The sequence below is a fragment of the Papaver somniferum genome, chromosome 6, assembly GCF_003573695.1.
Source record: "Papaver somniferum cultivar HN1 chromosome 6, ASM357369v1, whole genome shotgun sequence".
Lineage (NCBI taxonomy): Eukaryota > Viridiplantae > Streptophyta > Magnoliopsida > Ranunculales > Papaveraceae > Papaver > Papaver somniferum.
Window position 1 is genome coordinate 39,357,233 of NC_039363.1, and position 24,822 is coordinate 39,382,054.

Genomic DNA, 24,822 nt, shown 5'->3' on the forward strand with positions numbered 1-24,822 from the left:
AAAAATATAAAAGGATCATTCTCTTACTCTGGTCATTCCTTGTCCGAACTATGAGTCAGGATCCGATGTTTTTTCTTGATAAGGTGCATGATCTGAAAGATCTCTTTAAGAATAAGCCTGCACCTTCTCTTGATGTTGAGAAATCTAAGAGGAAAATCAAAAAGAGAGATTGGCTTAGCAAGAAGAAAAGAGAGAATATGTTGAAGAAAGATCAGTGTATTGAGGCATTGACACACTTTTGTGTTCAATCAAATACAAAATTACATGTTCTTGCAGAATCCTTCACGAAAACTTCTCAACTGCAAGAAATTCTGGTCAAGCAACAAGGTTATCTACTTGAAGAAATTCACAAGCTGAAGACTGAAAGTAATAATCTGCCTTCATCCTTCACTGATATGAAGGACTAAGTTTCTCATGAAATAAGATCAGATTCTTATTAAAACAAGAAAATAGACATCCGTTTTTGATTTATTTTAATTATTGTATAAGGTCTATTTCTGAATAAAAGTATCTATTATTAATGAATAAAATTATTATTTTATAATTTTTCTTGTGATAGTTTTTTCGATTACATAGCCAGTGCTTAAATGTCTATATTATTGCTATGTGTTTATGGGATTTTTGACTTTGGTTTTCATAACCTTAATATTCGGTCTCATATGATGAGAATCCTTATGGTTTGTGTGACTTTTTGATTTAGCGGGATTAAGTTCTAGCCCATGTTGGTAGGCTTTATCAAAGGATCATAAGGTGTTCCGATTGTAACTCATATGTAAAAAGTCATAATGTGTTGAATCAATTTATGTTTACATGAGTTGTGTTTAGCATAAACATATGTGTTTCAGGTTTTCAACTTTTGTTATTGGCACGCATTAGTTAAAACCAATTCAACCTTTCTATGGTAAAGGTTGCTCTTGTTGTTGTTCTTTTGTTCTTGTGAGAGGATAAAAACATAATGGGGGAGAGTTCTATCTTGAACTTGCGCTTAATGATATATCTTTCTGGGGAGATGAGGATGCGGAATCTGAGGTAACGAATTTGTTAGTTTATCGTTTTCCTATTTAAGAAAAGCCTGATTTAATTGCATATATTTTGCTTTTGCGTAACAAAATTTCGGTAAAATTGATATTTATTCCATTATGTGTGTATGGATGTGTGTGTGTGTGATTCAATTGTTTTCGGTTAAGAAAAATTGTGTCAATTTATTTGTCTTATAGTTTGGTATCTTCATTATTGTTTGATATCAAGTGTTTTTGCTTAGCGAAATTTCGGTGCAATTACGGTGCTATAATGTCTATGTTTGTTTCAATTGCTTCCGGTTAAGAGAGATAATTGTGCAAGTCAATTTATTTGGTTTGTATGTATTGTTTATGGCTTAAAAAAATACGGGATCATTTGTTTAGTCCAATTCGATTCCGGATAAGAGAAACTATACTTTAATTCTGATCTTAGTTAGACTTATCAAATTGAAGAATTCGGTTATTCAAGTCTAATTGAATGCCTTGACAAGAACTAGTTAACTAACCTAGTACTTGTCTTGTCTAAAGTGAAAGGTCTAAGTTATTGTCTGAATAATTAGAACCTGATGAGAAAAGTAAAGAATTCTGATCTTTATTTTGGTCTTATCGAAATAAGCGATTGTATTTGTGCAGTCGGTTTAGCAAGGGAACTAAGTTTTTAGTCTATTTGTTAAACTATTAGGGAAAATTGCTTCAGGCAATTGTTTCCTTGATAACATATCAAAACCAAATTACTTGTAGTTTCGGTTTTGATATTGCTTATTTATAATGGTATGTGAAACCTTTGTTCTTAACTCTTATAGGTTGTACAAGTCTTTTAGATTTGTAAGATCCTTTCGTGCTCGAACCTTTGTCATTTTATGACAAAGGGGGAAAAATATATGGAGTAAACAAGTAATTTGTAATCACTAAAGGACAATTGTGCTTAAATGTTATATGTAACGAAAAATTAAAGCATTGACTAAGGGGGGAAACATATCATATTGCTATTGTAGTTATCTTGACTACAAAAGGGGAATAACAAAGATGTTCGGATTGAAAATCTACCTACCTTGCCTTTAGGGGGAGTATTAGCTTTGTTATTCAAATGTCAACATCGGCATTTATGGATTGAATATATACAGGTTATTGAGCTGTTGAAACTTGGAATCAAGCGTATGTGTAATGAATTCTTGTAATTTGTTTATCCATATGTATTAAGAGTTTTGTCACTAAAATTGACAAAGGGGAAGATTGTTAGAGCATAACTCGGTTGAACCCACCAAGCGTTGATATGTCAAGTTTGGTTGTCATATTTTAGTGAATCAAAACTCATCTAAGAGCCGCTTGATTATGTAACTAGAGACAACTTCATATAGGTTAGAATAGAAAGTCTAGGATTATGAGACATACAAGTATTACTCGAAGACCTGAAGAATCTGAAGAAGTAACAAGCTACAACGACGACATCATCCTTCCTTTTGAGGTTAGTAATATTGACTTGAACTGTTTCATTCCTAACGTATCTTTCAAGTCGTGATATATTGAAAACATAAATGCGAAGCTGTGAATGATTATACTCTAGTAGTGAAACATGATCACACGATCATAGTGTTAAGGAATTAGAATACGAAGTATAACGCTTATCTTTTGAACTTCGTATATATGACATCGACATCATCGTATGAATGCTATTGTGGTTATGCATATGGATAAAGGTGAAGATTTCATCCTAGGAAACAATGTTTACATTTGTTTAAAGGAAGTACATTCATGAACTTGTTTTATGAATCGAAAGGGAAATTGCTGGCCTTATTGGTATTGTTATTAATTGCGTATCTTTGGAGTACCAATATGTGTGAGTTAGTAGAACCGATCATAACTTGTTATATATCTTGGTATAACTAATCACAGTGCCTGACTTATGATTTTGTATAACTTAATTAATGTAACCGATCCTAAGTAATCACCTGAGATGGTATAATCGACATTTGTAATTGGTGTGACCTATCCTAGTAATTGGTGTGACCGATCACAAAAGAGTTGTGTAATCGATCCTTGTAATTGGCGTAACTGGTCCTAGTAATTGGTGTAACCGATCCTAGTGACTTATGTAACCGATCACAAGTAATACCATGAGTATATGGTAACTGGTCCTGGTAATTGACCTAACTGATCCTGGTAAATGACGTAACCAGTCCTGGTGACTTGTGTGTTCGATCACAAGCAAACCATATTGAGGTAAAACTGATGCTTGTGTTTGGTAGAACCGTGATCCCATGTTAGTGATTTGATATTAGATCAATTACATAGTTCTCTTTGAATATAGATGAACCAATTCTAAACTTGTTTGTAAGTGTAGTATAATCGATTCCAAGATTGTAAATATGAAAGAGGACTTACAAAAACATACTTTGAACATGAACAATAACTCTTATCTTTTATTGTTCAAAGATATTCCTTAATAACTCAAGGAGATCCTGGTCCGAAATAAATTAAGAATATTTTAATTAAGGTTGTTAGTTTTATATGCTTTAATTTCCAGCAATTAAATGCGTATCTTTAGAAAATAAAAATTGATAATGTGCATTTACTAATTTGAGATTTTCTATTAAGAGATTTCGGAAAATATTGGGCAAAGCATTTCCAGAAATTATGAAAACCGATTTGGGCATTTATTGCATATCTTGAGAATATTCGTTTTTGGAAATTCCTTGGAGTCCAAACATCCTTGGTCTATAAGTACCCAAGTTTACATTTCTAGCAAACTATCCTAAGAGGCAGGCAAGCTTCATCTTTTTGTTGTTTCTGGTGGAGCCGTCTATCCGTAGATGAAAGTACCCTAATTAGGTGAAATCTCTTATGACCACTCGTTTAAAGACTTCTGTGGGATCAAGAAGCTCTACGAGTACCGTTGTGGGAAACTATATAATTGCAGTTTATTTTAGTTTTCGACTGATTTGATTGATTAACGGTTGTTGAACTTTGATTGCACCTAATTTGTTTATTCTTGAGAATCTTCTCTTCTGATATAAGATCCACTCAAACTAGATCGAAGTGTCGACGGGATCTTTATAACTGTTTGTAGATCTAAAGACATCTTGTGATAATCCATTGTTAACAGACTCCGTTATGTATGTGATTGATCACAAGATATTCAAGTGGTGTTGTGCAGGTGTTTATTGAACATTTAAAGACAAAGAAGATTTCTTATTTGGTTTCGATATCTTTGGGTGTGCACAAACCTTGATCGACTGGGATCCAACTAGAATCGGATTTACTCGATTGATTAGTTTCGTAAGATCGGCATCACCCTATAGTTTCTTATTGAAATCCATATTGATTGATTCCAAATCTAAACTCTGCTACTTCGGTAGTTGTTGGATAGATTGATCTAACCAGGCAAAGGAGTTTATTAATTTAAACGGAAGAGCCTTTGCATATGACTTGAGATATCTTTATCTGAAAGAATCAAGAGAGTTGTTATCAAACAGATTTGTTGTTCCTTTACTTTTTGGAATACGATCCGAAGAAATTGTTCCAGTTCATGCAGTTATTTAATGTTGGAAGCGCAAGGATCTTGAAGAAACTAAGTGAACTAGGTTTAGTTGCTTAGTCTGAACTATACGAAGTTTTTTGGTTTAAATTTTGTATAGTGATAAGCATGTAAATGCTACATTTTATACCCATATTTATATTAGCTAGGATACAATATTTTAGTTTCTAATACTATTTTAGTGCTTTTGTAGAAAGTACAAGTGAATTCGATCATCCTGCGAATAAACAACAAAATGTGAGACTAAATGGTGTTTGCGACGAAAATTGCAAAATGTGGTTGGCCTGATATTTCCATATATTAGCAATCACAATGATGAAATGTGGTTGGCATGGTATTTCCATATATCAGCAATCACAATGATGAAACGTGGTTGGCCTGGTATTTCCATGTATCAGCAACCACAATGATGAAATGGGGTTGGCCTGGTATTTCCATGTTTCAGCAACCACAATGATCAAATATGTTGGCCTGGTATTTCTATGTATCAGCAGCACTTATTATGCTGGCCTGGTATTTCTATATATCAGCAACACTTATTATGCTGGCCTGGTATCTCTATATATCAGCAACACTTATTATGTTGGCCTAGTATCTCCATATATATCAGCAACATAGAATTATTTCACAGCCGAGGTCACAATGGGAAAACAAGTTTTAATTTTCTCTTCAATTAATGCATGGTGAAGCGAGTCGACGTCAGCACACTAATGCCACCTAATATTGGTCAAGAGTGACTTTATTATTGTTAGCATAAGAATGGAAGAATATCACCTCCATGACCACGTGCAAATGAAGAAAAAGGAAAGATTAACATATCTTGTCCTTACATAAGTACTCTTGATATATATATATAAAGAATCTGAAGGAATGTTTGAGACCAAATGACGTCATTTGTGCAAATACAGTTAAGGTGGGCCCAGCACATGCAAGAAAATATCATGTTTTTTAAATGAAATTAATTCATTTCCTTGGTGGTTTCATATACTATGGAAAGTGGAGATTGGCTGATACTTTATAATGTTTCGTCATATTATGACACGCGACACAATATTATTAGGCGGATTGTATTTCATGACATGTGGCAGACTTCTATTGGGAGATGATGTGGCGACGACGTGAATTCATTTGTGGGCTATATTTATGCGTTGTTTCAAAATGAAACTTGGGGGCACCCGGCCAAAGTGCCGCCACGAAGGAAGGGTTTTGAAGTTTTGTTTTCGATTCTTCATTTTTTTATTAGCTAGAGTTTAATTTTAATATGTTTGTGGCTTTTGAGAAAGCCATTTCTAGCTAGTATTATGTTAGGGTTTAGGTAGAAACCAATAAATTGTGTAAACTCTATATTTATATGCTCAATAATGATTTGAATGACTAGTAGTTTTTCTTCATATAGCTTGGTATTTTATTGTTCATGTGATTTCATTGATTATTTATGCTTTTCAATTGATATGGCGTGCTTTGGTTAAATCCCTTGACGTGATATTCTTTAGGATTGATAGGTAATGCTTTAGAATCGCTATCCATGAAGCGAAGAAAACTATAGGGGAGAAACAATATTTGAAAATGCATGGAATTTATTTTTAACGAATAGTAGAATTTGCATAATTAATTGGTGGAAACCGAAAACTCTAATAACCCACACTCATTTTGTTTATCTTTAAATTATTTATCATTTCATTTTGTTCCGAATTTCTAAAAATCCTTAAAACATTATCTTGTTGATTACTTAATTTCTGGTATTAGTTGGTAGAGTATTTCACACTCCTCGTGGGAACGACCTGTACTTTCCATTGTATACTAGTTAGACGCTGTGCACTTGCAGTATATTTATTGTAGTTTTCCCAACCTATCAAGTTTTTGGCGCCACTGCCGGGGAGTGGTTGCAAAATACTCTCTAGTTGATATCATTGTATATAGTTTATTTTTATTTTAGTTTTATTTTTTGTACATAATTTATTTTTCTTTTTCTTTTAGATTTTATTTAGTTTCTTTTTACGCAGTTTGTTTGATTTTTTTTAGGTACCTTAGTGATTGAAATGCTGCAATTGAAACCAGTGGTGGGCGAAAAGAAAGTGTGCACTCGCAAAGTTTTTGCAAGAGCGACTTGGAAGATCCATTAGAGGTTTGCTTAGCTCATTTTGGATATGATTTTTATGATGATAGTGTTACTTGTGAAGTCAATGCTTTGTTAGACTCAACACCGCTGCTAGACACTAATAAATGGAAGCTAAAACTAGAACCTCTAGTTTTTTCTGATTCTCGACTAGTTCCATCAGTCGAGAATGCTCCTACCTTGACCCATAAGCCATTAAGTTCTGAATTTTTTCGTCTTGATGATATTCATAATGAAACCGTTTTAGATGATAATGGGTCTAAGTGTCGTGATATTATTGCTCCATTGAGGCCTTGTTCAACGAGTGAATTTGAAAAAATATCAGTCATGGAAGTTATTTCCGCTGACTTAGAACCAGATTTAGGGAGTATAATAACTGTTCAATTCTTTAGACAATCTTTAGTAATCATCTGCGAACCTGATTTACTTCATATTCAAGGTTCGAATTATGCTTTAAATAAGATTGATTTCAATTTTTTCTCTCTGGGTACTAATCTTTCTTATTGTAGGTTCATGTTTTCAACTAATTAGATTAGTTGGGTTGATCCCCAACTCTTCAGGCTTTATATATATAATTCGCAGCTTACCTTGGGGTACCAACCCCACATTGTTTGAGAGCGTGTTATTGGCAAGTCGGGAAACAAACACATTTCGCTTCATGAGAGTCAACCCATCAGATTTGTTCCCCGCACTCTATCTTTTATTTTTCGTTTTTTAGTTTTTGCATGTGTATTTTAGAATTTACCACCTTAATTTCTACGTTGGATGACTCAATTACATTGAGGACAATGTAATGTTTAAGTGTGGAGGAGTGGCACTTTTGTTAGGATTTTTCTTTACAAAATAAAATAAAAAAATATTAACCATTATGACCATGGCAGCAACAAATTAAGCCACCCGCACTATCAATTTCAGTCGCTGCTTCGACTCAGTTGCGACATCACCAGTTCATACAACATATAACATTCTACTTCATTCATCAGGTCCATCTTCTCTGCAATTCAAACCAATACTCATCTTCACCACCAACCCAGTTCAACACATTGATACTCGTAGCTATTCCACACAAACTGTACCTGCCACTTCATAATTCAACTCAACTTTACTTCACCTGCAACTCCACAGTACCAGTCTCAGCTGCTTCATCCTATACCTAACAACAACATAACCATTTTTTTTAAACCATCTTGATCATCACTTCCATTCCAGTGCATTAACACACTTTAACTATGTCTCACAACTCCACCTGCAATTCAGACCCTTGCCTGTAATTCCTACTTCTCACAGACCCACCAGTTCAACTATCAGAACCACAACACTTGATATTTTCTCATCCCTGTAATCTCAGCTGCAACAACACACATAACTCCTCCTTTCTCCAGCCATCTATAAGCAAACAAACTACATCCATTCAATCCTGAGCATTTCAGCTTCGACCATGGCTAACTAACTATCAGCAACACCTGCTGCTCAGTTCCTCAAGATAATACAGTATCAACTCATCGTCTTCATAACCAATCTTCATTGAATCTGAACCAAACCCATTCTTAATTCATCATCATAATCTTCTTAACTGCAACAACAACCACCAGATTCCACTATTCTCTGTTATCAAACCACCATAATCAATAGCTGTAGCTCTACACAACCACCATGAACATTCCCCTGCATCTTCTCCTGAGTTCAAACCCTAACTCCACAAATTCTTCTCAATCTTCTAACCAAACAAGAATTCAGGGCAAACCCATTCTCCATGACCCTGCCAGAACTTGAAAATCCAACTCAACCACATCATTCAATCACCAAATCACGGCATCATATCTGCTCCCTTCACTGTTTTCTTCCTCTTTTGTGAGTTTCTCGATATCATTTCCATAACTGAATCCATCTCTATCTCAATTCCATCTCCGTAACTCTGTGTTGATTAATTCCAGCAAATCCCCATCACTTCTTCCATCGATTCCCTTATGAAAGATAATAGAGCCGCCATTGTTCAGACAAAGAGAGCAGAAATAAAATCTTATGACAAGAGAAATATATTTCTCTGATTTTTAGGTTTTGTGTTGGAATGGCAGTGGATATAACCAGCCAGGGAGAGTAGATAAGGGATATCCAGATGACTCTAGGCACCCTAAGAATTGATACGAGCCACCAGAGAACGACAACTCCTTTTCCTCCATTGTGCTTCCAATAGCACCTGTATGTGAGTAGTGACGCCTTTGCTCTTCCTTGATTCTTCCACCAGCAGCAGCCGACTCTTATTTCTCATATCCACTTCTTTTATTCAATGTCTCCTCATCACTAAAGTTGTCATGCTTTTCAGACAGAATTTGCATCACTAAAGCCGACATGATTTTCAGATAGAAATAAATAAATAAAAGCAAATAATGAGAAATAATCCGCCTCCAATATCAGTTGCACATGAGATGACACTTTTGCGATGTTTCTTCTTCTTTTGTTCCAAATGACTCCAAAGTACTAAACACTCAAAAGAAAACATAAGATGCACAATTTACAAGAAAACTTAGCAAAGAAAGCATAAACAATAGATAAATATTAAGGTGTTTTAGACACCTATCAAATTCCCCCACACTTAGACTTTGCTAGTCCTCGAGCAAATCAAACAAAATAATTCTAAAATATACATACAACTCCATGTCGCCAAGGATATAGTTACTCTTAGCATGAATAAAAGGCCTTTGAACCCTTAGATGTCCCTAGTGGACGAGTTATAGTCTCGTGAAGGTTTACAAGAGGTCTACTTACAAAACCTATATTTCCAACTCCAGCTACCTGTGACAAATTTATGAACGAATCCAAAATGGCTACAAGGGGAAGTACCCTGATGCAAACTCAATTCATATATAAGTAATTACGCTCCACTCAGAAAGTTGAACAAACCACAATACTCGAAATCTGACTAACCACAATCACACATGAATAGATTAAGAAGATGGATATAGAAGTAGATGTTTGCGAATGTTTTCTAAGTGAACGATGTTTCCCATATCTGTCTGAAGTTCACCGCCAAGATGAACCTATGAATCCTATTGGATTAAGATACCGGTCTGAATTCTAGTGTCAACACAGCTGGCATACACAAGGGAACCAGCGGTCGACAATCTTAATTCTAGATCAATTCAACTGGTATATACAAGGGAACCAGGAGTCGATTTTATTGAACAATAATAATAATTTGTTTCTTTTATTTTTCATTTTCATTTTTTTTGATTTACAACATGATTAGATCTTTTGGATCCAAGCGCATGATTATTGTCAGCAGATTACATGGTAATTCGCGTGGATCCTGCGTTCCACACTTGCTTAGGCGACGGAGACATGGAGAACACACACATATTGCTATCAAAGTGTCATTTTTTATTCCGGTTGGTCTAATTGTTCAGGTCTTTTTTTTTTAGTAACTCAATCACTCTATTTCATCCTAGCATTAATAACAATTCGATGTTAGTGACCCACCAAATCACTTAGATAAACAAAAAGTTGGCAAAAATAAAAACAGAAGGTGATATGGTGACATTCCCAGATATGGTAACAACTATGATATTATTTCTAATCACTTGAATAATTCTGTCCTTTTAGTTAATGGGTTCCTCAACTCCTTCATCCAAGATGGTTCCATCCATTTAGATTGATAGTGTCATCTGAAAGGCACATGTTTCTAGGTTTCAGAGTGTATAAAGCAATTTTTTTTTTCATTTTTCTATTTCTATTTTTTTTACTAAAGGCATGAAACTCTTCAAACATATAAATGCTCGCCCACACTTAAACTTTACATTGTCCTTAATGTAAAATTTAGTCATTCAAAGTAAAGTTCAAGGTGGGAAATTCCGCAAATGATATGCAAAAACAAAGATAAAATTGCTTAAAAATAAAAAGATAAAGATAAAGATACAAAACCGGTGGGTTGCATCCCACTTAGCGCTTTGGTTAAAGTCGTCAGCCCGACTTTCATCTCAATTACTCCTCCAGAGGGAATGGATCACTCAATGTGACCATATCCTGATTCTCCGTCACAAATCGCTCATAGTATGGTTTCAAACGATGGCCGTTGACCTTGGAAACCATCCCTGTTTTAGGACTAACAATTTCAACTGCACCATGAGAGAACACATTAGTAACAACGAATGGTCTAACCCATCTGGACCTAAATTTACCGGGAAACAATTTAAGACGATAATGGAATAAAATAACTTTCTGCCCTACTTCAAAACTTTTTCGGGATATCATTTTATCATGGAAAGCCTTGGTATTTTCTTTGTAAATGCGTGAAATTTCATATGCATCATTACGTATCTATTCTAACTCATTGAGTTTAAGTTTCCTATGTTCACCAACTGCATCTAATTCCATATTACATACCTTGATATCCCAGTAAGCTTTGTGTTCAAGTTCGACCGGAAGATGGCAAGGTTTACCATAGACAAGCCTAAAAGGAGACATACCGATGGGTGTCTTTTAAGTTGTCCTATACGCCCACAAAGCGTCGTTGAGTCTATAACTTCAATTCTTCCTTGTAACGTTCACCGTCTTCTCTAGGATGGACTTAATCTCTCGGTTGGAAATTTCAGCTTGACCGCTTGTTTGTAGATGATACGGTGTGCCAAATTTATGATAAATGTTATACTTCTTAAGAAGATCGTGAAAGGATCTCTTGAAATGCGAACCTCCATCACTAATCACCACTCAAGGTGTACCAAATCTAGAAAAGATATGTTCCTTCACAAACTCATAAACAACTTGAGAATCATTAGAGGAGTGGCTTTAGCTTCCACCCACTTAGAAACATTATCTACAACAAGAAGTATATAAAATTTTCCATTGGAATTCACAAAAGGCCCCATAAAATCGATACCCCAAACATCAAAAATATCAACAGCGAGAATTGGTGTTTGCGGCATTTGGTTTCTAGCACCTAGATTGCCTGTCCTTTAACACCTATCACAAGCCTTGCAAAATGAATATGCATCCTTAAACAATGTAGGCCAATAAAAACCACTTTTGAGAACCTTGAGGGATTTCCTCATGGCTCCGAAATGGCTACCAGAAGCATATGAGTGACAAAAATTCAAAATTGATTGGAACTCGGATTCAAGTACGCACCTGCGTATCATTTGATCGGAGCAATTCTTCTACAAATAAGGTTCATCCTATATCTATTGCTTGCAATCTTATTAAGCTTGTGTTTTTGACATGTAGACATGGAACTAGGGACTTGTCCCGTCACCAAGAAGTTAACAATATCAGCGTACCATGGAGTTGTGCCAACAACCACAAGGAGTTTCTCATCCGGGAAACTATCATGCAAAGGAATCGCTTCTTCCTTAACAACCAATCTGCTTAGATGATCCGCTATGGTATTCTCACTGCCCTTCTTGTCCTTGATTTGCAAGTTGAACTCTTGAAGAAGGATCATCCACCTTATGATCCCTGGCCTAGCATCCTTCTTTGTGAGGAAATATCGTAGTGCAGCATGGTCGGAGAAGACAACCACCTTTGTACCCACCAAGTAAGATCTAAGCTTCTCTAGTACAAATATTATGGCCAAAGTAGTTGATTTGTGCTCCGTTGAGAGTTCTAGAAGCATAATAAATGGCATATGGAATTTTAACATCGCGTTGTCCCAACATGGCTCCCACAGTGTAGTCACTAGCATCGCACATCAACTCAAATGGCTTTCTCCAGTCTGGTGGTTTGATGATTGGTGCGCTAGTCAACAACTCCTTCAAGGTGTCAAAATCCTCCTTGCATTCTTTGTCACAATCAAAGGTCACATCTTTTTGCAAAAGTCTACACAGGGGCATTGAAATCTTGGAGAAATCCTTGATGAATATCCTACAAAAACCTGCATGACCAAGAAAAGAGCGAACCTCCCTCACAGTTGTGGGGTATTGTAAGTTCTGAATCAAATCTATCTTAGCCTTGTCCACTTCTAACACCTTAGAGGATATAACATGGTCTAGTACAATCCCATGATTCACCATAAAGTGACACTTTTCCCAATTAAGCACAAGATTAGTTTCTACGCATGGTTTAAGAATAAGTGCAAGGTTATCTAAGCACTTGTCAAAAGAATCACCATACACGCTAAAATCATCCATAAACACTCCTATGATGCTTTCCACATAATCTGAAAATATACTTACTATACAACGTTGGAAAGTGGCTGGATCGTTGCACAAGAAAAATGGCATACGTCTATACGCAAAAGTGCCAAAAAGACAAGTAAACGTTGTCTTTTCTTGATCTTCCGGAGCTATTACAATCTGGTTATAACCTGAAAAACCATAAATAAAGCAATAGTGATAGTGTCCAGCCAACCTTTCAAGCATTTGATCAATGAATGGTAAGGGAAAATGGTCCTTTCGGGTGGTAGAGTTGAGCTTTCGGTAGTCAATGCAAACTCTCCAGCCGGTCTGAATTCTAGTTGGAACCAAGTCATTATCATCTTTTTTCACCACTGTAATTCCGGACTTCTTTGGAACGACTTGAACCGGGCTCACCCAGTTGCTATCGGATATGGGATAGATAAACCCAATATCCAACAATTTCAGGATTTCTTTATTGGCTACTTCCATCATCGGAGGGTTCAAGCGACGTTGAGCCTTTCTTGTTGAAGGGAAGATTCCTTTGATATCGGCAATGGTCCACCCAATGACAGACTTATACTCTCTTAGCACTCGAACAAGTTTCTTCTCTTGCACCTTGGTAAGGTATTTGGCAATGATTGCCGGCAACTCTTCCTTATCACCTAAATATACGTATTTGAGGTGATCCGGAAGTGGTTTCAACTCAAGAATGGGTTCCTGAAAAATCGATGGTAAAAGTCTCTCATTAGTAAGCGGCAAGGAAACATAAGAAGCATTGTACTTTTGTGGAACTTCTTGCAATGAGTTACGAGATAAAACAGCCTCTATAAGCTCATCAAGCATAGACAATTCACTTTCAAAGTCTTTGTATTTTCCATAACCCAAACCTTCCATTATGGTGTTTTTTTTAAGAATCATCACTATTCAATTCAAAAACCTGTTGAGCAAGAGAATCAATAATATCAACTGAAAAACATGAATGCACATCACTAGGATATCTCATAGCCTCAAAGATATTGAAACTTATGATTTCATCATCAAACTCCATAGTTAGGATGCCTTTAAAACATCTATCTTTGTTCTTGCGGTTCGCATGAATGGTTTACCCAATAATAAGGGAGTAGATGATGAGGAATCCTCGTCCATCATGTCAAGAACATAGAAATCCGCCGGAAAAATGGGCTGGTTAACCTGCACCAAAACACCCTCAATAACCCCTTTCGGGTAAGTATTATACCTATCAGCATTTTGTATAACAATATCAGTATCTTTAAGAGGACCAAGATTCAATGATTCATAGATGAAGGCAGGCATAAAATTAATGGATGCTCCTAAATATAGCATAGCACGTTCAAACCTGATTTTACCAATAGTACATGGTATGGTGAAGCTACCTGGATCTTTAAACTTAGGTGGGAGTTTCTTTTGAAGATATGCCGAAGCATTCTCCCCCACACTCATTACCTCATTACCGGTCAATTTGTGCTTGTTAGTGCACAATTCCTTCAAGAACTTTGCATAGCAAGGAACCTGCCTTATCGCCTCAATTAGTGGAATGTTCACTTCAGTATTCTTAAAGATCTCCCAAATCTCTTGTTACAATGTCTCCCTGTTCGACTTTGCAAACCTGCTAGGAAAAGGCGGAGGAGTAGCATAAGTAGAAACACGAGTTTTAGAGTTAGAATTTGTTACCGGGTCAGCCTTTTTAGGGGCTGTTTTACCCTCTTATTTCTCCAAATCAGGTTCATGGGACACCGGTGATATTTCCGGCTTCTCTACTTGCTTCCCACTTCGTAACTTAATAGCATTGGAATTTTCCTTATGATTTAATGGTTTTGAAGGAAGTTTTCCAGCTTCTTGTGCTTCCAATTTGCTCACGGTAGTAGCTAGTTGACCCATTTGTGTTCGTATGTCCTTCATATCCATTTCTGACTTTTGCTTGTCTTGCGCCAGTGTGTTGAGAATAAGATTCAACTTGTCATCTATACTCGTGCCTTGAGTTTCTTGACGTGGACTTTGAAAGAATTGGTACCCACTTTGTTGATTGAAAGGAGGATTAGAGACTGAAGCTTGCTTATTGGCGTAGCTGAAATTGGGATGATCTCGCCAGCCGAGATTGTATGTGTTGGAATACGGATCATACGTCGGCCTTTGCTGATTTTGGTACATAGCACTTGCCTGCTCAACATCTTCGTTGTATGATGATGGTATGACAACTGCTGCTATTTGATGAATCATCTTCACCATGTTACCCATTCTATGTTCCAAATGTGAAGATTCACCAACTTCATTCACCTTCCTTACCATTGGTTCAGCTCTAGTGAAGAATTGTTGTGTGTTTGCAGCCATGTTCTCTAACAAGCTTGTAGCTTCAGCAATGGTCTTGTTGGTGAGTGCACCACCACTTGCGGCGTCAATCAATTTTCTCTCACTAGAAAGCAACCCCTCGTAGAAATATTGAATAATGAGTTTATCGCTAATTTTATGGTGTGAACAGCTAGATAAAAGCTTCTTGTACCGCTCCCAATATTCATAGAGAGTTTCTCCCGACATTTGCACAATACCACAAATTTCCTTGCGAATCACTGCTGCTTTTGATGCTGGAAAATACTTCTCAAGGAACAATTTATTCATCCCGTTCCATGTGGTTATACTCCCAAGAGGTAAACAAAAGAACCATTCTCCTGCAGAATCTATAAGGGAGAAAGGAAACGCTGTCATCATAGCCATATCCGCATCTGCAGTTGCTTGCTTCATACTAGTCACAACATGATGGAATTGTTGCAAGTGATGATTAGGATCTTTTCCCGCTAAACCTCTGAATTTGGGCAGCAAGTGAATAAATTGTGGCTTCAACTCAATGGTTCCATTTAGCTGAATACATAAAGGCTGCTGATCAAGGTTTGGAGAAGTGAGATCCTTGAGTGTTCTTAGGGCAGGTGGTCGACCTCCCATTGTGTTGTCTTCCTCTTTGTCTGAATCTGAGAATTCACTAGATGAAGAACTAGGAGGAAGTGGAGTATTCACTGCTCGAATGAAGTCTTTTAGTAAAGTGCCCTAACTAAACTTGCCACTGCCTCCCCGACAGCGGCATCAATTTTGACGAGGTGTCAACTTGCAAATAATAATTTTCTACTTCTTTACACTAGCAAGTAATATAATGAAAGCAGGATCGTCCCAAGGGAGGTATGAAGTAAAAGTTGTTATGAAATTACTCTTAGCAAAGAAGATTTTGTTGTAGAAATTCTGGAAATTGTAAAGTTATATTCAAATATGAGATGAAATTGATTAAAGGTTCATTCTCGGCCACGGAATATAAATCAAATTGATATAAAGCTACGTTCTTTGCATTATCTCGTTACTAACAACTCTAGGATAATTAGTACGCTCAACTATCCCGTTATTATCTCCTAAGCTCACCGGATACGGAAGCGCTCGACTACCGGTTTCTACTTGCCAAGTTCCCTAGAGGTACGCTTACTAGGTGTGACTCAAACAAATGATTTACGTTTTATGAGATAAGTTTGCTCCTAGTGATGAACTCAAAAGCATGAATCACCTACTAGTGTCAATTTCTACATATGGGTACTTAACAAAGTCCCATCATCAATACCCAATATTGCTACCCGTGTTTAATTCTCTAGACAATTACGGGTCGAAGAAAATCTAAACTAGCAATAAGATTGTGACATAACTATTTAATTTCGAACTTAAACAATTAAGGAACAATCCATAATCATTATTAGCATGGTAGAAATCAAACAATATTAAACTTGCGAGAAAACGAGCCATTGCATATCAATCATGAGTTCATATTTCGGGCTTTGAAATCACCCTCAATCAAAAATAGTTTTAGCTACTCATACTTTTGGAGTTCATCATCAATAATAATTAAAATAAAGAAGATGAAAAATAAATACGAAAACAAACCCTAGTTGTGGCTATCTCCAAAAGCTCCAAGTAATAATACGTGATATCCCAAGTTGTAGAAATCCTCCCCTTTATGTCTCTTCTTAGGTCAAGTCTTCAAAGGTCCAATAGATAAAAGTACACCAAGCCCATGTGGGAGAAAAACCCATGTGAAAATATGCTAATGTCCAATCAGAGGCTAACTGGGTGAGTCAGGTCTGAGTAGGCAGCTGGCTGGTCTTGATCTGAATTAGTTAGGCCTAGGACAGTTGCAGTCTTGCACAGGATGAACTTGTTTTGCGCACTGGTTGCACTTCACCCTCAATTGCAGCCATGGTGGTGCTTCACTCCTCAGATTCAGCTCATAGTTTTGCAGCTCACTTGCACTATTATTGCCAGCACCAGTTACAACTTCGCCTCCAATTCATCATTGCCATTCAATCGTTCCATGTATATCACTGCCTCTCAGTACCAACAAACAACTTCAGATCCCATGGCATCATCATACCTAGCCCTTGCAGAGCTGCAACACCATATGCTAATAACTTACACATTACAACACTTTAACCGCTTCAGTTCCTTCCTTTCCTGCAGTACTGCATCGCAGCACAACCTCAAAACAGCAATACCTGCCTTCAAATCAGCTGCATTTCTCAAGCACCTGCAATTTCAATTCCTGTAGCTTCTCCTTGCAGTCTTATCATCACCTGCACCATCTGTAGCTGCATTCATTCATTCACTCTGCCACAACCATTCTGCTACTACCGTACTCATCTAGTTCACCTTCTCAAAACATTCGAGCCACAAATCCACCTCTGCACTGCAGCTGCACTTTTTCTTGCAAAGTAATTCCCTGTAAACCATTCTACCAATACCAGTTCCTTCATAAAACATCAATATTATCATCATTGCTTCAGTTCAGCTGCAGTTCATACATTCTCAGCGTCCGAGCTCCAGCAACAACAACAACTCCAACTGATCCTAAGCATTCATCTAAACCAACTTAACCATTATGACTATGGAAGCAACAAATTCAGCCACCTGCACTATCAATTTCAGTCGCTGCTTCGACTCAGTTGCGGCATCAGCAGTTCATACAACATATAACATTCTACTTCATTCATCAGGTCCATCTTCTCTGCAATTCAAACCAATACTCAGCTTCACCACCAACTCAATTCAACACCTTGATACTCGCAGCTATTCCACTCAAACTTTACCTGCCACTTCATAATTCAACTCAACTTTACTTCACTTGCAACTCCACGGTACCAGTCTCAGCTGTTCCATCCTATACCTGACAAAAACATAACCAATTCGTTTAAAACCATTTTGATCATCACTTCCATTCCAGTGCATTAACACACTTCAACTATGCCTCACAACTCCACCTGCAATTCAGACCCTTTCCTGTAATTCCTACTTCTCACAGACCCACCAGTTCAACCATCAGAACCACAACACTTGATATTTGCTCATCCCTGTAATCTCAGTTGAAATAACACACATAAATCCTCCTTGCTCCAGCCATCTATAAGCAAACAAATTACATCCATTCAATCCTGAGCATTTCAGCTCCAGCCATGGCTAACTAACTATCAGCAACACCTGCTGCTCAGTTCCTCAAGCTAATACAGTATCATCTCATCGTCTTCATAACCAATCTTCATTGAATCTGAACCAAACCCATTCTTAATTCATCATCATAATCTTCTTAACTGCAACAACAACCACCAGATTCCACCATTCTCTGTTATCAACCACCATAATCAATAGTTGTATCTCTACACAACCACCATGAACATTCCCCTGCATCTTCTCCTGAGTTCAAACCCTAACTCCACAAATTATTTTCAATCTTCCAACCAAATAAGAATTCAGGGCAAACCCATTCTCCATGACTCTGCCAGAACTTGAAAATCCCACTCAACCACTTCATTCAATCACCAAATCACGGTATCAGATCTGCTCCCTTCACCGTTTTATTCCTCTTTTGTGAGTTTCTCGATATAATTTCCATAACTGACTCAATCTCTATCTCAATTCCATCTCCGTAAATCTGTGTTGATTAATTCCAGCAAATCCCCATCACTTCTTCCATCGATTCCCTTATGAAAGCTAATGGAGCCGCCATTGTTCAGACAAAGAGAGTAGAAATAAAAGCTTATGATAAGAGAAATATATTTTCCTGGTTTTTAGGTTTTGTGTTGAAATGGCAGTGGATATAACCACCCAGGGAGAGTAGATAAGGGATATCCAGATGACTCTAGGCACCCTAAGAATTGATACGAGCCACCAGAGAACGACAACTCCTTTTCCTCCATTGTGCTTCCAATAGCACCTGTATGTGAGTAGTGACGCCTTTGCTCTTCCTTGATTCTTCCACCAACAACAGCCGACTCTTATTTCTCATATCCACTTCTTCTATTCAATGTCTCCTCATCACTAAAGTTGTCATGCTTTTCAGACATAATTTGCATCACTAAAGTGATAGACACATTTTTGTGTCTAATTTATCCTCAATGTCCGTATTATTAGTACTTGTTTTTGTCCTTATTATGGTGTTTTGTGTGTTTTTAGGTATTTTTTGGAAATAAACAATTTTGGAAAAATCAGCTCGAAAAGTTGCCCGGGGCAACCTTGAAGGACAATTGTTATTCGGACTCTCACTATTGGTTAAAGGGAACCTCAGTTGGACACCTTCTATTCACACCCCAGTTCAGGATAGGGGGACACCCTTCCTTCTTCTCAAATTCAAATAAACTTTTTGGCGGGAAAAATTGCACACAACAAACAGATTTTTGACTTGAATTCTTGGGCTGTTTTAACGAGATTCAATAGCTGGAAACGATTGGGTTAGTCTTGAATGGAGTTAACAGGCCTGGTACGTATGTTTTGATCGATGAACTTGGTCTAGAATAGCCGGACTGAGCTAAACAGATAGACGGGAATATGGGTTCTGTTTTGGCAGTTACGTATGATAAAAGGAAAGATATGGGAGAAGATAACACTAGGTTTTGGTAGATATTCTCTCAAGATACTATACGACCATGTTGGGATAGTGTCGACATCTACAGACGCGTGCAAGGGAAGAAAATCGAAATAAAATACTCGAGAATATTTTCTTTCACTGCCGAGTGATGACAGGATTTTTGGAGTTATTGCGCATGATTTATTCGCCCTGTTGAGTATAAATAGGTTTCCCTGGTTGCTAAGAAGGGGATGAAGAGTTTGGGGTCGAGACAGAGCCGAGAGGAACGAGAAAGAAAAAGTTGCAGAGCTTGTCTCTGCTGCTGCCATTAAAAGAGAACACGAAGAACAAAACACCAACAGAGGCAGTCGTTTAAGCTACAACAACAACGACAGCCGTTTGTGGGTCATACATACTACAACACTTTTCAATTATCGTTCTTTGTAACGGTGTTTGCAATAATTAAAAACGTTGCAAACACCCGATTTTCATTATTTTCTCCTTTTCATCATTTGTACACCTCCTTTGAGCAATGAAATCAACTTTTGAGCGTGTTTCCAATATGCGGAGCTAGAACCCATCACTGGGACAACGGAGGAAGCAACTTTTCATGATTGTGGTAAATGAATTAATTTTTATATGACTTTTTGCATAGATTTAATTGTTTAATGATTTCTATTAATTATTTGTTATTTTGTCTGATGTCGCATGCTTAGTTTAAATTACTTTTGATGCGTCATGCTTACGACTTACAGATAATGTTTTAAGAAATCTAGTTTTGGAAAAGAATTAGAGTCACAACTTCTTTTGTTTGAGCTATATTGTCTAGAGTTAATGACTGAACCACAAGAATATGAAAAGTTGTGAAATCCTGCGTCCTAGTGTCTCTTCATCCTGTGACAAATATTGTGTATATATTTTTGTTTTAAAAATATTTTCAAGTCCGAGAAACGAATCCCTTAAAAAATACTACATCATAAGACATGATTTTCAGATAGAAATAAATAAATAAAAGCAAATAATGAGAAATAATCCACCTCCAATAGCAGTTGCACATGAGATGAGACTTTTGCGCTGTTTCTTCTTCTTTTGTTCCAAATGACTCCAAATTACCTAAACACTCAAAAGAAAACATAAGATACACAATTCACAAGAAAACTTAGCAAAGAAAGCATAAACAATAGATAAATATTAAGGTGTTTTAGACATCTATCAAATTCCCCCACACTTAGACTTTGCTAGTCCTCGAGCAAATCAAATAAAATAATTCTAAAATATACATACAAATCCATGTCGCCGAGGATACGGTTACTCTTAGCATGAATAACAAGCCTTTGAACCCCTAGGTGTCCCTAGTGGACGAGTTATAGTCTCGTGAATGTTTACAAGAGGTCTAGTTACAAAACCTATTTTTCAACTCCAGCTACCTGTGACAAATTTATGAACGAATCCAAAATGGCTACAAGAGGAAGTACCCTGATGCAAATTCAATTCATATATAAGTAAATTACGCTCTACTCAGAAAGTTGAACAAACCACAATACTCGGAATCTGACTAACCACAATCACATATGAATAGATTAAGAAGATGGATATAGAAATAGATGTTTGCGAATGTTGTCTAAGTGAACGATGTTTCCCATATCTGTCTGAAGGTCACCGCCAAGATGAACCTATGAATCCTATTGGATTGAGATACTGGTCTGAATTCTAGTGTCAACACAGCTGGCATATAAAAGGGAACTGATGTGATTTGTAGATAGTGGTAAAAGTGGTTCGATTCTCAGACTTGTGAAGGGTATTAATTAGACTTAATTTCTAATATTAAAATAGAAAACTCACTAAAAATTATAGCAAACTCAATCAAAGTTGATATCAATATTAAAAGAACATCGAGGCTAAGATTCCACTATTTTCCAAGTTCAAAGTGATTTAATCCAATATTTATATTCATGCATTTTTTTCGTTCATTTTGATTCTAAATTATTGCAACAAGTAGATTCTCAAAATAACAAGTGTAAATCCGAAGCATAAAACATCAAAAACCTAGGTCCAAGCATGCTCTATCAAAAGAAATAACAATTGCTTAACAAGAATCATTCAAACAATTTTCACTCAAGGCAAAACAATCATAAAAATAATTGCGATAAATAAATAAATAAATAAGAATATACCACTTTTTGTTGGAAAAATAGCTTCCTCTATCGCCTCAGAAATGGGGTTTAGCTCCTCATATTAACCACTTGCTCAAAATACATGTTTGTTGCTCAAAAGTTGATTAAAAGAAGAGAAGGTATAAAACAGCGTGTTTGTAACGGATATAATTGTTACGAACCACTGTTACAAAGTACCCTAACACAGAACTGTTGCGAACTCTGAATAATTGTTACATAAATTGTGAAAAAGTGAATGAATTTTGAAAGAAAAGGCCACAGATTCTGCGACTGTCTCTTACTGATGTTCTGTGTTCTTCTTCTTCCTCTAGCCTGTATCTCTGCAACTTGGTGTTTTTATGCTCTTCCATGTTCTAAACTTCCCCAAAGTGTACGTACCTCTTTCTCGGACTCTCATAACCCTTTTATACACTTCACAGGGTCATTAAATCCCGAGAACACCCATGTTTTTCTTCTTTTCCAAGTTCCGGAAAGTTTGGTTATTATTTCCTTTTTCTCTTCTCACGCGGCTTTCTGTTTGATGCAAACTCTTCTAAAAATATCAGTAAATCTTGCAGAGTATATTCTCTTCCAATGTCACCACATTATTTCCAAAAATACAACAAATATATCCCGTGATATTAAACCTCCTATGTTTTATCCCAACTCCACAACTACTGCTCTTTTTTCGAATCTGGCCGCCTTACCTTCCCTGTTTAATCTTTACACGTCACTCCCAATCCAAATCAGAGAAAATCTCTGACCAAATCTCGCTGGAAATCCTCTCTGGAAAGTACGCAGTTCGACAGCTATTTTCCCGTGAAAGTCTCACCCTCTGTTTCGCTTCACATCAATAATCCAGCCCATTCTGATCGATCCAAGCAATCATACCATCCCTGTTTAAGATAAACAGGTCCAACCCAATCGAGTTTAGTGATTGAATCTCTTAAAATCACGTCCAAAATCTAAACCCAAATTTGTTCTTCACTTGCAACAGTTTCCCGCCAAATTTGAGAATTCAAATCATGAAGAAGAAGGGTGTCCCCCTAATCCACTACTGGGGTGCGAATAGCAAGTGGTGGTGAGTAGTAAAGAGGATACACCTTATCAATTGGGTTCCCCTTAGTAATTTCGGTACCTCTTATCCAAAATGGGGGTCTGTATATTAATTTTCTCCCACGAGCGCAAAAACCACGATTCGTGCCAATTTCGCCGCAAAACCTTATTTCTCCAAAAACACCTACAAAGACACAAAATGCCAAAATAAGTACATAAATGGGTACTAACAACATATGAAATTGAGATCAATATAAACACATAAATGCGTCTATCAAACACCCCCAAACTTATTATTTGCTAGTCCCGAGCAAATCAAATCTAAAAATAAAATCCTAACTCACTGTTGCAGGCATCGTCGATTGCATTTAGCGTATGCAATAAGCCCTTACACCCCTAGGTGTCTCTAGTGGCGGAGTGTTGTCTCTGGAGGGCTTACCATAGGTATACCCACAAAAACTTTATACTCCAGACCCTAGCTATCTACACAGAACCTTGGAAGGCACTAAAGAATCTCCTTTATTGGCATACTTATTGACTACAGAAGGAAGTACCCTGATGCGAAATTCCAATTGCTGTACACGAGTTCGCACTCAAGCATACTAAAAATTCATATAAAGTAACAGAGCTCTACTCGGATAGTCGCACTTTGGACATCAATATCCGGAGTCAAAACTAATCACATGGATAGATCGAGAAGATGGATATAGAGAAAAACATAGATGGTTTTGATGTTTACTAGGTGAACGGTGTTTCTCATATCTGTCTGAAGGCCTCCGCCAAAATGAACCTATCCTAATGGACTGAGATACTAGTCTGACTAATATCAACATACTGGCATATACAAGGGTTCCAGTGGTCGACTTTATTGAATTTATTCCAGTTGGTCTGATGGTCTCAGTTTCTTTGTTGTTGTTTTTTTCAACTTTTTTTTTTGTTTTTTTGTATCTCGATCACTCTAATTCACCCTAGCATTGGTAGCAACTTGAATCGTGATCCCCACCTAATCACTTAGAGAAACATAGTTTAAAAACAACACAAAATAAAAACAGAAGTGAAAAGGACTCAACGAGATATGGTGAAACTATCATGTTATTTCTAACACCTGAGCTCTGTGCTTTTATGAATAGACTCTTTAGATGTTGCCATCTAGTCAGATTGGTTCCTCAACTCCTACAACCAAAATGCTTCCATCCACTTAGATTGGTTAGTGCCATCCTTAATAGGCATAAATTTATAGGCTCTGGAGTTTATTTATTGTAACAAAAAGGCAACAAAAAGTTTCTACCCCACCCCCAAACTTAAATCTAACATTGTCCTCAATGTTTCTAGTGAAAGAACATTATCAAAAGTATAAATAACATGAGGAAATAGTAAAGAGAGAAGTCGGAAATATAGTACCTGGGTGAAGTGTAACCAAAAACCTACAAAAATAATATACAACATACAAAATTGCCTCGATGGTCAATCAAGGTAAACAGGGTCCTCCAGAGGGACCTCCTCAACATCAGCTGTAGGAAAAGGCTCTAAAAAGGGTTTCAATCTCTGACCGTTAACCTTCGAAGAACTACTACCATCTGGTGTCTCAATCTCAACAGCGCCATGAGAAAAAAAAGTACGGACCACAAAAGGACCGGTCTACCGAGAGCGCAACTTCCCGGGGAATAGATGCAAAAGAGTGTCATACAGAAGAACTTTTTGACCTGGAGAAAATGAATTTCGTAAAATATTCTTATCATGTACAAGTTTCATTTTGTTCTTATACTCCTTATCACTATCGTATGCATCTCTACGAATCTCGTCCAACTCAATAAGCTGGAGTTTTCTGTGAGCTCCTGCCTTGTCAAGTGAAAAGTTTAGGTTCTTAATATCCCAATAGGCTCTATGCTCTAACTCAACGGGCAGGTGACATGCCTTTCCAAACACTAAACGATAAGGTGACATTCCAATGGGTGT

General features: G+C 36.9%; 1 protein-coding gene across 1 annotated transcript; it reads right to left on the bottom strand.

The window, feature by feature from the left end:
• Positions 1–14,502: 14,502 nt before the first annotated feature.
• On the bottom strand, positions 14,503–15,732 carry LOC113290744. Its single transcript, XM_026540330.1, has one exon. It carries the CDS (start codon positions 15,730–15,732, stop codon positions 14,503–14,505), a length of 1,230 nt encoding a protein of 409 aa, XP_026396115.1.
• Between the last annotated feature and the right edge of the window lie 9,090 nt (positions 15,733–24,822).